The 13,802-nt window shown below is 43.2% G+C and overlaps 2 protein-coding genes across 7 annotated transcripts in view; one reads left to right on the top strand and one right to left on the bottom strand.

Moving 5' to 3' along the window:
* LOC126541378 (uncharacterized) overlaps positions 1-6,134 on the bottom strand; it is a 39,419-nt gene extending 33,285 nt beyond the window's left edge. Inside the window, exons 1-3 of one of the 5 annotated variants that reach the window (XM_072286511.1) lie at positions 6,059-6,134; positions 5,623-5,733; positions 1,043-1,085 (exon numbers count right to left, since the gene is read on the bottom strand). In XM_072286511.1, the coding sequence (XP_072142612.1) occupies positions 1,043-1,085; positions 5,623-5,702 (123 nt within the window). In that variant the 5' untranslated portion in view covers positions 5,703-5,733; positions 6,059-6,134. The other 4 variants (XM_072286512.1, XM_050188139.2, XM_072286514.1 and 1 more) reach the window with 4 other exon arrangements.
* A 182-nt stretch (positions 6,135-6,316) lies between these two features.
* Positions 6,317-13,802, top strand: part of GluRS-m (putative glutamate--tRNA ligase, mitochondrial) — a 38,529-nt gene continuing 31,043 nt past the window's right edge. Inside the window, exons 1-4 of one of the 2 annotated variants that reach the window (XM_055076574.2) lie at positions 6,317-6,592; positions 6,752-6,981; positions 12,457-12,567; positions 12,912-12,959. In XM_055076574.2, the coding sequence (XP_054932549.1) occupies positions 6,766-6,981; positions 12,457-12,567; positions 12,912-12,959 (375 nt within the window). In that variant the 5' untranslated portion in view covers positions 6,317-6,592; positions 6,752-6,765. Of the gene's footprint in view, positions 6,982-12,456; positions 12,568-12,911; positions 12,960-13,802 lie in introns of both variants that reach the window. The other variant, XM_072286510.1, reaches the window with a different exon arrangement.

Below are 13,802 nucleotides of genomic sequence, written 5' to 3'. Positions count from 1 at the left end.
GCGTCTTACAGTCACTAGGGGGAACTCTTCCACTCTTGTGCACTCTTCTTTTGTTTGTTTCAGGCGGTGTGCACTCTTCGGAGAGTATGTTGCGCCTGTGAAGGATCTATTTGATGCCTTTTTCAATATTCCTACAATATTGCTGTCTACAAAGTTCTAATTGTGTAGGACACCACTGTCCTTTCATCTGCAAAATTTGAAAGTTGTACAAATAACAATTACATTAAAAACTGCACATATGTGAATATGCCAAATAACAAACACTGGATTGTGACTTCTTTTTAATTTTGTGTTTTATAGATAGCCCAACTAAAGCTGATGCCATATAAAGAATTTTAAAAGCACAACCATGTTCATGACTCCTCTGATGGCATTTACTCCGTACCACCTTTCAAAATCTCAGTCCACGTTAAATGATTAATTAATCTTAAGCACGTGCTGCCAGTGCTGGAGCAGGAACAACAAGGTGGCCACCACCTGTCTTTTATTTACATGTGTTTGTCTTTCCAAGCCTCCATTCACAATAAGAGTGCCTGTCTTGGTATTCCAGAAGCTTAACTAGCTTGACTATAGCTAACTTGGCAATCCTTAATGACTTTATAACCTCGCTTAACTTAATGCCCTTCTTTATTGTTCCTTTGGGCCTCTAATGCTTGCAAATTAGGCAACTAGTTTCAACTTATTTTTAAATACTTTACAACTGGTGAATGACACATCTTTTTTGCAACAAGTATTCTGTATCTGCTTCCATATGTGTCATTTTATACAGGATCCTTTGTTCATGTGTGTTCACACAGTGAGTGGTTGGATTTGTTGGCACATCTGTTCTTCAATTCCAGATAAATAATTTAAAGATATGGTCCTGAGGAGTGTGAATCATGCAAGTGAACTACCTCCTTCGATAACACAAATAGCACTAGTAAACCACAACTCCAGCAGAGCAAAAAACCCATGACAGAAAGGAATGCTCCCCCTTCTCCTTCCCCTAAATCACTAAGAACACAATTTAAACGGTGCATCAAACACAGACACACATCCCTACCTCTCTCCTTTGGGGCTGGCACCTAACGAAAATGGTTGACATGCTGCAACAAAAGAAGGGGGCAGGTATTACCATACTTCTTAACAGAAAATGATGCTTGCTGGCAATTTAACAGCTAGTAAACAATGACAGGTTAGGTTTGTGCAGTTTCTTGTTTTTCTTTTTTCTTAAATCAATTTTATTTAGCTCATATGATGGTGCACACTTACAAGCATGGTGCCGATCCCCAGCACTATGTCTGGGAGTATTTAGCATGACTTGTAAATGAGTTAAAGATATATTAATGGGGAAGGGAGGGAGGAAGGGAATAATTTTTTACGACACAATGTTTGAACAAGAACACAGTGGAGTGCAGTACTTTTTAGAAGTGCAATTGCAGTCTTGCGCGTGCAACATTAAAAGTAAATCAGGAAACAACGTACAATTAACGCCTGTTAATCTGACCTCAACAGAATTTACAAAACTGGTTTCAATTATCTGAAGTTCTAATTTAACTGTGTTTGAAACATGCATAGATTTACATGTTCATTTACTGGAAATGAACCTCGCTCATGTTTTCTACCACTAGCACTGCACAATTTCTACAATTACTAGTGGTAGAGAGCATCACGAACTGCACCCCCCATAGCGACTCTTTTTAGGAGTGCTGCTGCTGAGCACAAGAGAGAGATGTAGTAACCAACACGAAGTGGTAGCTGAAGATGAAGGGAATGAAGTGCGGTGGCACAGAATTTATGTTCAAGCAACACCACAAAGGTTCAGTAAAAAACGTTCTGCCACGATTGTCAGTTCTCATCTCTGCCTTACCCGTCGTAGCTACAGTGGTGGCTCAAGGGTGATCCATTGCACAGTAAAATATGCTTCGACCTGCAGGAACCAGTGGCCAGGGTCGGTGAACCAGAAAGGTGAGAAATCGATTCGTGGTCCGAGCCCGGCAGCAGAGGCGGCTGTGGAATTCATGTGACTGGCAGCATGCATGTTGTTCACCACCCCAGGCTGTCGGCATGTTCGACAGGATCACCACTTTAGCTACGACGGGACAGGATGACAACTGAGAATCGTGGCCGAACATTTTTTTTTTACTGAACCTTTGTGACATTGCTTGAGCATACATCTGCTCCACCGCAGTTCTTTTTATTCATCTTCAGCCGCTGCCTAGCGGTGCTTACTACAGAGGGCTCACTTCACAGCTGCAACAGCAACATTTTGATAAGAAGGAGTGCAAAACAGCTTGAGCCCAAAGCAAAGGGTACATGTTAAAAAGCTCCAAGCAGTAAAATTTAACCAAGAAATATGACATCTTTCATAATATAGCTTGCTTTAGGAATTTAAATCTGGTCATTAAGTTTATTCTTTACAATGATACCTGTTATGGACCCTTGCCCAGATTGAAATGATGTGCGATAACCAATACAAGTTGCAGGCCAAAAGGAAAAAAAAAGGAAATCCAGTGAGCAGTAGGCTTTATTCCCAGATCTGCATGCCAGCAAAGTGCACAGTTGGCTGCTGACTCCGCGATCCTTTCTAGCACTTTTCGAGTTCTTTGGAAACTTTTTTATCAATATATATAGCACTATTTGCACCAGCCAAAGGGCTGCTTCCCGAATGTCAATTGCAACTGTCTCAGGACAGTTAATGCTGAGCTGTTCTGAGTGTCACACAATACATTCAACTACACCTTCATAGCATAGCTGTTGCCACACAAGAGTTTACAATGCTCCTGCTCTTGCCTCAAAAAGCAGAAAGCTTATGACACTGTCATTTGTACAGGTGGCAAATTCTTATGGCACTTGTATGGTTGCAGTAGGTCATTGTCACAGTGCATGTCACACTCCGAATGACTTACTGCCTTCAGATTGGCTCCAACCAAATATGCTTATGCAGAGGATTTCAAAGTGGCCATAGTTCTGGTTTAGATGGACAGTGCATGTGCACTACACAGTGTAAATGCATCTCATTGAGAGAAGTTCAAATGTGTGTCTCAAACATTTGTTCCAGTGCATGTGCTCTAGGCAGTTCTAGCAAGCCAACTTACTGGAAACCTCTTGTTCTTTGTATAGCTGGACTAGCCCAGACCACTTGTGTAGCACATGCTGCTCAATGGCAATCAAAAATGATTCCGTCCACATCCCACTGTCAACACTCCAGTCAATCCAGGCCTGTCGCCAATAGGCAAACAACCACATTGGCAATAAGGTAAAAATTTAGATGACTAACAAGTTTTCACAAGTTTCTGATTATTAGATAAACTTACAGCTGCACCCTTGCATTCTCGCTAGTGTGCCAAATGCAAAGCAAGTATACTGAGAAAACGAAGACTGTCAGGTACACTTTCTTTACTTCTTGTGCGGTGTTGCTTACACAAGCGTTGCTGGGGCTGTCCTAAATCTAGCCAACTGTTTCTAGATCCTCCCAACGGCCAAAAACGCGATTGAAAACTTACGGGCCGTTCAGGCTGCAACTTACGTTGCCGACTACTGCGGACCTTATGGTGCTGTTTACTCAGGCTCAAGCATTCAAACTGCGGTGAATGTTGGAGGATGGAAGTCTGTAAACTACATTTATAACGCCGGCTTAGCTCGTGCGCTAAACAACACACTCCCAGATGCGTTGGCCACATCGCGTGAAACAGCACAGACGCAGTGCGGACGTTGGATCGGACAAGTTGCAATTGTATAGTTCTACCTGTTTATTTATTTATTTATTTTGCTTACTCAGGAAGACCCGGATAATATTCGCAGTCGATCAGCGTTTCCGACACTGTACTAAGACGCAGTCTAGTCACGTGTAATTACACTGTTACGAAAGTCGGGATGTGTATCCCCGAAAGTAATACGGGCCCAGGGCGTAGGCACAAAAGTGCACAAGTGCAAAATGATCTGCGTCCGTTCACTCCACTTCATGTGATAGACCCGGCTAGAACAATATTTGATTTTTTTTAAACTGAAGTAAACTGACATTTAAACTCACCTTGCCAATTTGCTGTGTTCGGAGCTGCGCGGATTGTTGGTACGCTAGTCTTCTAAGGTTCCGCCTGTATTAGTGGTTCTCGATTTATTTTCTAACATTGAGCTAACCGGAGCAACAAGTGAGCTTAGCACGGGCAGAGTGACCTTAGCAAGCTTGATCACAAGATCAAACAACTGACCTCTACTCTAGTAGAGATCAGTGGATCAAACTAACGTCAAATTTTTAGGTCGGACCGTGGCACTATAGTACAAACGCTTGATCTTGGCGCCAGTTCTAATGCGCAGAATCAATTCGAACTACTCTCCGCTTATTAGGATGGGGACAACTGCGCCTCCAGCTGCAACAGCGGCCGCCATTCTCTGACCAACGTCGGGGCGCCGATTCTGTAGCTTGCACCGCACGCCTCTCCTCAATTGAAGAGAAAAGCGCTTTGTTGTCTTTTTGTCTTCATCGTAGTATACAGAAACAAGCTGCAGAACGCCGTTACGTGGTACAACACGAGCAATAAATGGTATTCGGTAATTCGTTAGCCTAAAGAAAAAACTGTGTCATCACATGTACCGCGTGCAGTAAAGTTTTGTCAAAAAATCCCAACTGTGCGTCGATCAGAAAACAAACACATCAAGGCTTTTCCCGTACGAAAGGAAGGTCCATGGAGGAAGGGAAGTACACACACACACACACACACACACACACACATATATATATATATATATATATATATATATATATATATTACAAAGCTATTTTATCTAAAGGTAGCCTTTCTTCTTAATTGAGTGGCACGCGTGCGCTATTGTTCAACAAGCAAACATTATTAAAATAAGTTAATCTGCAGAAAATGTGCGAGCAGGAGCATATATATGCTTCTGCTTGCGTGTCATTTATACGTACCATATGTACATTTGTTGCAGATGAACTTATTTTATGTTCAGCTCTAATTTTATCGCTTTGAATGACAAGTAGTGCATAAGATTGCAACAGTGATGCTTCTATAAGAGACAGGACGAAAGAAAGGACAAGTCGCACGATGCGCTACGTGTCTTGTCTTTTCTTTCGTTCTTGTATCTTAGGCGCATTTACACGCCTACAATGCTGAAGCAACTCGCCCAACTATATATGTGTTTTTGCGGGAGCAGGAGGCGCACGCGGTCAGTGACTGCACAGGAAAGTGGAGAAGGCGCTTCATGCAGGCAACGATCGACACATCGAAGCTGAGCATCTGTTGGTGTTAAATACGGGTGTAACACGTACTGCGCACTTTTGATCGCGATCAACACCGATGCGGATCGAGTTTCTCGGTCGTGATTGGCTCATTTGCGCAAGCTGCGCGAGGGAGCCAATCGCAGTCGTGAACTTCGAACCGGGTCGAGCTTAATCGCGATCAAAATAAGTGCACGGTAGTGTGAACCGACATTAGGTACAACCATTGGCGCAACAAATGATCTAAACTATAATTTTTCAAGGTCTGTATACAGGCCTTATTTTCGGATTTCTAGGAAAGGAAAAAATCTTCCAAACATTTCCAGAATCTTCGCCATTCTGGTTAATGCATACCCGAATCATCCTGTGACGGGTACGCACGAACAAAAGCATTTCTCTTCGCTCACCGCCAGCGTTGCAGAGGAGGGTCGCAGGACGCAGCAATTGAATAACGGCGTTGCGTCTTTTGGAATCTTCGAGCGTCCATACTCAGCTGATGTGACTGCTAGGCGGAATCACTGCATGGGAATCACCATGAAATCACACCCTTAATTGATGCCCTTGCCATAGAATAAAGAACCAACTTCCCTTGCCCCGAAAACCTTCTAAAATAGAACACTAGCTGTACCCGAAGTTCTATGAGCGCTGGGCACTGGGCGGATGCATCGAAGCACAAGTAGGCGCAAGCATAGAGCAATATAGTAATGTAATGCATTTTTGTTTTCGTTTTTTCCCCCTCAACTACGGTCTGTAGATAGTGTAGCGCAAGGAACGGAAGGGTAACCAAAAAAGCAAGCCAAAAAGCAAACTATATATATTTCTAGACACTTAGCGTAAGCTTACACAGCACGGCCGCTCCTTTTCATTTCTTCTTTCTTTTTCTTTAATCCAGTGCTCGTGACCAGGTAAAATCAAGGAAGAGAGTTTCATTCGTTTTTCAATCATACAGAAATTAAAGCACATAGCAAAAGTGTAAAAGGGTAAACGTGTAAAAGGAAAGAAGGCGAACTATGCAGCTCTACTAGTTTGCTTCATTTGCATTTTATTACCGGTTAGAACATGGACAGGAACATGAAGGACACACGCCGCTAGTTCGGTGTGTCTTTCATGTTCAAAAAAACGTAAGAAAAGAAGAACTAGCGTTCGGTGTGTCTTTTTTTGTGTTCCTGCCAGAGTCCTTTTTTACGCGCTAGTGCAATGTCCCCTTATACATCTTAGCAACAAAACCGAAACTGGCAGTGCAGCATGGCGTCGCTGCGATTCTATGACCGCGACTTGCGAACGAAACTTGTTATTGCTCCGTGTCACAGGAGATCTATTCAATTTTGCTCTCGCTACGATGTTTTCGACTTGTTCTGACTGCGGGACAGCGTCTGTGTATGTACTGCATCCCTTTTCTAAAGTGTTAGCGAATCGAAACCTTGAATCCTGAATTCAGTTGTTGCGAAGTTGTGTTCCCACTTCGGCCATGTGACAGCACACAGTGTCCATGTCCGGGCTCTAATTTTGCGCATCTGTTCGTCTCGGCTGATACAGAAGCGGGATTCAATATGTGGTCATGGAGGAAGTACGCTCGCTCGCGAGTGATCCTCTCGTTGCACGACTTGTGCCACTGGAGGCGGTCTATGTCTGATGTTCGAGTGCGGTTTGCGCCCAGCCCCACCGGCGAGATGCACCTGGGAAGCCTAAGGACAGCCCTCTACAATTACTTATTCGCAAGAAAGTACGGTGGGAAATTTCTTCTCAGGATCGAGGACACGGATCAGGTGACTCTCATTTTCCGGTACTATCCTTTGTCGGCGTTACGCCATAAAAGTGGCTGTGCATTCATCAGAGATTGTCGACTTTATTGCTAGCGATCGATCTGTCAGTAGTAGCGCGTAAATGTTTATTATAGGACTTATATAATGTTTATTAAAAAATGCAGCACGTAATGTTACATACCCATTGACACAGTGAAATATGTTCATTGAAGAGCACCGTGCACATACTTAGCAAATGACCCAAGTTGGTACAACGGTTGGTTTTGAACCCGGTTCCCTCGATCGGCACAGCAGCCCGAGGCACTATGTTTGACTATAAACTGCCCATTGTAGTGCAGTTATAACTTTGATCTAAGATGGCGGGAAAGAGGTTAGACGTGGACATACATATAGATACATAGAGAGATATCGCAAACGGGGGGAAATTCCCAAAGAATGCTAATAGCATTAAAACGCTACCGATAATCCGTGCGCATTTCTTACGGCAGCACGACGGATGTGCGCGAGAATTCTCGCTCTTCTATCTATGGGTTGACATATAAAAAGTGCAGAATGGTGCATGGCTATAGCTCAGACAACCACAATGCTGTCACATCTGATCACTTCAAGGCACTGGAGAGGAGATTTTATTCTTGTTATTGAAGAAACTAATGATCACACCATTTGGCTTGAAATGTCCGTGCAGCTCAGTCCAGAGACACTGCATGTTGGTCTGTGGTAAATCCTAAAAGCGATTTGAGTTGAGGCCCTTTCATGAACATGGGTAACTATATGGCCTTACCCTAAGGTGACTAGTTAAACTTGCACTTCACCTCAGTTCTGGACAATGCATATGAAAAGCTCAGGTTGCTCAGACAAAAAGGAGTGTGTGCCAAACGTTGTGGTATACGCTCCTGGCAGTGGAGTTAGCCGGCAAGGGCTGCACCAGCTGGACAGCAGAAGTGCAACTGTGGGATGGACGGGGAATAGGCACCTTGTAAGGCAGCACAGTTCATAGCTTTGAAAACGGTTAGGGCACAGCATGACATTGGTGTGTTCAACAACAGAACAAATCTTTTTGCAACACGGGAGCCGATGCTTATGCTTTTCAGTCCGCTTCATGGGCCTTGTTTAGTAGGCAGTCCTCAACTCATCATACACAACATTTTTGGTGCTTGTATGTTTGCATTCCTAATAGCGTTGCCGGACGTTTGTGTCGTTCTTCTGCCTGGCCAAAGAGGCTTGGTAAAGATGTCCTCGTTGCCATGTTAAGGTGAGAAAATAGCCTGCTAAATCGAGATTAACGTAAAACGTCTTCTCTAGATCGTTGCTCTGGGCGATCTAATGCCTCGCCTGATTATACAACTGATGCTTCATTGACTTCATCGCCTCTCTGCTCTTATGCTAGTGGCCACAGCAGGCTCCTGTCACTTCAGCATCCATTGAAGCACACCGCTTGCGAGGTGTTGTTCACCTGGAGCGATGGTTTCTGGCAAACCGGACTTATTCACCTGGATTCGCAACTCGAGACAAGTTAATTCCATTCATATATTTCAATTACCTTTGGTTCGTGTGATCGCCGTCACCGAGTTGCAATAACGCTGCAATGCATACTAATAATGCGCCAGCAGTCCATCTGAGGTGGTCCGTATTACAGAAAATTCAAATTTATGTTTACCTTAACCTGCCCCTAAATCTTATTTATCCATTTCGCTTTGTTCAAACTGTGGCTGCAGTAGCAGTGATCCAGCGAAATGCATTAACATTTCATTGGCAGGAATTTTATGGGTACACTTCATCATTACCTCTGTGCATTAGCTTGAAAAGTGGCAATAAATTTTAGCACGCTAAGTTAGCGAAAATTGAGGACTCGAAAGAGTATTGAAACAATGGCACGATAGTGTGAACTACTTGAATACCGAGCCGAGTCATGCTCACTGACTGTTGAATTACTATGTCACAGAATGACTTCATATATGACGTGGCATCTGAAGGAACACTTTGTGTGTTTCCATCACTTTGAATGTTGCTACTCCAGCAAACACACACAAAAAAAAAGACATGTTCTTTCAAGCCGAAAATGTGTCCAGCAGTGTACAACATTTGTTGTAGGTGGAAGCAAATAATTTTGCTATTGGCTTGAAGTAGCAAAGCAAAATTCGCTGGGTTTCTGTTGCTAAGAGTGACCATGCACTTTTGATGCTAGCACAATGTGGGCAGACTGGTCCCTCCGTGCCAATGTTGACTCAGCCTGCCGCACGAGGCACTGATAGTTCTTGCTCCGACTCGCCACCTGGGCAGTGTCAAGAGCCTATAGCAATGAAACAGAAAATTTTGAATGCTGATATTGTACTTCTGTGAAGTAATGCTTAACACAAATGTGCAGAGAATGGCTGTGAATGTAGGTGTGCCTAGCCGTCAATTTAGATTATTGAGTGTGCAGGAGAACCATGAAACACCCTTCACGTGAAACCATTATTTCATTTATTCAATAGTTCTATCATATGTTAAACATTACATGGGTACAGGCAGGTGAATGTCAGAATGACTGTAGTAATGGAATTATGTTTTTTTTTTTCCTGTCTGCTGAGTGGCCAATAACGGTGATAACAGCATGTGGTGCCAGCATGAGCCAATGAAAACAGCAAAAAGAATGGACCAGAAAAGTGAGTTCTATAAAATCTGGCCCATGGAGAACATTTAGCATATTTCAAAGGAGGTAGCTCACATTTTTTAGCATATGTGTGAATGCACGTTCTGCCCTCTATACTGTTAGTAACATGAGGAAAAATGAGGATGTATTGGCACATGAAGAGCTTGAAGCCAGAGTCATTAGAATAGCAGGTCAAATTCCCTTCAACAAAATGACAAAATGCTTTGTCATTTATGTCACATTATGACAAAACGCTTTGCCATAATGTGAAAGAAAATTGCATGCTACCATGCCTGCACTAGTGAGTGAGAAATATTGTGCTGTCTGCATCAGCTGCACTGTTTCCTTGCTCATTGTTCTAACTGGCTGCTCTGAAAATTATGCCATTCAGCTCAATTGTTGTCCAAGAAAATAATGTTAGAATGCTAATTCAGCCAATTGTGCTCGTTCAGTCAAACCAATTATAACATGCCCAGGTACAGCAAATTATGTCAAAAATACAATACTTTGTTATCAATATTCGTGCAAAAGGAATTCCTTAGAACAAACTTAACTTTAAGTTTATTGAACTTCGACTGTGTTAAGTGTGTTATAAAAGCAACCCCCCTCGACACACAACACACATGCTTTTCAAGCATTGTTTTCTTAAGAAGTCATCATCATCATCACCATCATCATCATCATTATTAATCTGAGCATCTTGACAGCATGTTCAGTGGCTAACAGCGGTAACCATGCAATTTGCAATATGACACATAAACCAGTAGAGAGCCAGATCCTATAGGGTTGTGGCGTTACTCTACATGTGCTGCTGCGAGAGTCAGCTCACCAAGAGGTGTCCAAGCACTGTTGCACAGTTCTGGTGTATCGTGTGCGTAACAAACTCATATGTGCACATTATACCAAATTTATATATAATGAAAGTAGTAACGTGTCAAACTGTATTCAAATGCATGAATTGGTTCATTATAACTGGGTTTGACTATACAACAATGATTCGGTAAAGTGTTTTCATGCATAATTTACCCACTGAAAGCTTGCACGAAAAAGCGGATGAAATTTCTTAAATGTGACCTAACCTGACGAAAGACAAAGATGCAGATTGCTAGAGAAGGGTGCACATAGAATGCATTCCAGTACGGAATACATTGGCCCTTCTCTTTATGGATGCCCCCACAGTGAATGTTTCTACACATGGACATACAACTTGTTTCAAATTTTTCCTGGCCATTAGTGGCAAGGAAAAAACTGTGAATGTTGCACAAAATGTGAGCAGCACCTTCTGTTAACAAACAGTGGGGCCTCACGCCACATTTGTGCACCCAGTAATATCAAGCTCTCTTTTAGCCATGTTGGACAGAAAGCCCGACTAACTGCTGTCCTTCGCTCCTTCTAATTAGTGTCCTTTCCTGTATAAAAATGCCCAGTTTGCAAAAATCATGTCCATCTTCTTTCACACTGAGCCAATACTGACAGCATAGTGTCTGGAACTAATTATTGTCTGTAATCATGAGGATAGACTGGAAATACTAATGCTATAGGCTCTACTTTTTGCTTTGAAGTCTGCATTGCTGTTCCATCAAAACTGATATTTTTCCAGCAGCCAATCACAGTTCATGATCGAAAGAAGTAAATTTGGGTTCTTCCACAATTCTGTCTTCCCTCTGTGTAGGCTTTCAAGAAGCTTCGTTTTTTATACAATACAACTCGTTGACATGTTCCTGTTACATATGTTTTCCCGGCGCCAACGTTCGCAATCGAGAAGACAAAAAATTACCCAGTGAAGTTACCTTTATTTTTTACTGGTTCATACGTTCCTGGAAAACACAATTTGCAGCACCAATGTTCAGTATGTCGCCAAACTGCGATTGTATGATACGCTTTCTGGCAGCTAAATGCTATGTAAACAAGAAAATGTGCTAGGCGCACGCGATCGAGAACAGCATATAGGTGCACGCTGCGGCAGCTTCACCGCAATACTCGCCCGCTCATCTCATGTGAAAACGCCGGCGTGCACTTAGTTTCTCATTACGGTACTGGCAAATCTTCTCCGGGGTCATCGCACACGGCATTCGCAGCTTTCACCGCCAACCCTATTGCGATAAGCATCTTCGCCAATCTGTTTCACAGTGCGTGGTGCCATCGGAAGCGTAGAGCACGCTTTTAATAAGCGATAACTGAAATGCGCCGCCGTTTTCTGCTGCCGACTGCAATCGTATATATTTTCCCGCCGCTAGATTCCATGTGAACAACAAAAGGTGCGATGTGCGCGCGATCGAGAACAGTATGTAGCTGCCCGTCTCGCATGAAAATGACAGCGCTCGTGGTTTCTTATTCCAGTACCAGCAAATCTCCGCCCGGGTCATCGCACGCCATGTTCACAGCTATCGCCGCCAAACCTATTGCAATAAGCACCTTCACCTATCTGTTTTACAGTGCGTGGTGCATAGTGCCATTGGTAGCGTGCTGCATGGTTTTAGTAGGTGATAATCCAAATGCGTCGCCGTTCCCTGCTGCAGGCGGCGCTATGTGGACATCACGTTTTGCGTTGGCGGCAAAACGTGATGCCGGCTTTGCCCACCAGCTCGATGTGTGTCGGCGCCCTGTGCCCCAACAATCCACGAGATGCTTCACATTACGTAGATGTCAACAGTAGTTGAGTCTGTCAAATTTTTTTTAGCTACTTCGGATCGTACGTTTTCCTGGTTAGTATGTTTTTCGCGCATTTTTTTCCAAAACATATGAACGAGGTTCTGCTGTACCACATGCATTGTCTCGCATGACGTAAGGATCAGTGCTTATCCACAAATATTTAAGATATTTTAAGCAGCTTTGTTTTATTACAGTCACGGGTAGTTCCTGGAGCAGCTGAGAGGATTGTGGACACGCTGCGCTGGGCTGGTCTTTGTCCTGACGAAGGACCTGGTCTGGGCGGCAGTGTAGGTCCTTATGTGCAGGTGAGCCCTTGCATACCACATCACTGACACTTTATGTGCATGTTATGTACACTGTACCTAGGTGCAGTGAGAGCAGTGAGCACAGGTGTCCTTTCATGTTGAAATGTGGCTGTGCAAGTCAATTGCATGCACTGGTGACACCACATAAGTTCTTCAGCAGTTTCCCTAAGTAAAATTGAAGCTTACCAGAAAACAAAGCTAACATCACATTTTCCAGGTGTGCCATCAGATGCTTGTACACACAACAGACTACAGGGCACAATGTCCAGTTACGAGTAACTCAGAATACAGCATTGTATGAATTGTGAGAGTAGTGTATGATTAATATCTGTTGTATTTTCTAGTCTCAAAGGCTAAAGTTCTACCAAGAGTATGCCCACAGGCTCCTTGAGGTATGTATTCTTGCTTTGTAGCTTTTACTTGATGAATTAACCAACTGATGTAAATGATAAGTGCCAATAAAATATGAATGCCAATGCACACTGGAACCAAAAAAACCGACTTCGTAAAGTGTTGTGCTCTGCTCATAACTACAGTGTGTAGGCTGTGAGCCATCCACGTATTCCTGCTTTATTTTAGAAATTCATAAAGGTGTGCTTGGAGATTTGTGTGGGGTGCCACTGTTAATTCCATCCGTCTGTCTGTATACGTGTGCATGCATACATGTTACTATCCTGCCATCTCAAGCCATATTCTATATTTATTGTTTTGAGGAATTTGCTTTTCACAATAAGGCATGGGCTTAGCCCATAAAACAGTGAAGATGCAGAGGTTGTGAAAGGAAACCTGCGGGTGTATTTCTCATCAGAATTATTGTCGCATCACATTAGTAATCAAGCACGCTGAAACACGAGGGCAGCAGAAACATTGTGATGCAGTGAACTTCAGTGGCCACAGTAGGACACTATGCCGAGTGTTGCAGAGCACAAAAGCAAAATTTTCACCAAAATATGTGCAGCAGGAAGGACATCATGCTGTGAGCAGCTGTACGCACTTTGTGTACACCCGGCAACAAAATATTGCTGCGCATGAGATCTGAGAAAAAGCTGAATATCTTCGCAACCTCACAACGCAATCTAGTATGTTTGCATTTCTGGCCTCGGCTAGAATATGCTAACTAAATTGTCATATACAGTTTTACAGGCTACTGCTACGGGCTGCTCAGGAATTTAACGTTTTCGGAGATCCTGTGGTCCGTAATGTTTTGTCGCTGTGTGTACATTCTAGGCCTCCAC

This window comes from Dermacentor andersoni, chromosome 2 (genome assembly GCF_023375885.2).
Source record: "Dermacentor andersoni chromosome 2, qqDerAnde1_hic_scaffold, whole genome shotgun sequence".
Lineage (NCBI taxonomy): Eukaryota > Metazoa > Arthropoda > Arachnida > Ixodida > Ixodidae > Dermacentor > Dermacentor andersoni.
This window is presented reverse-complemented; position numbering and strand designations above follow the sequence as displayed.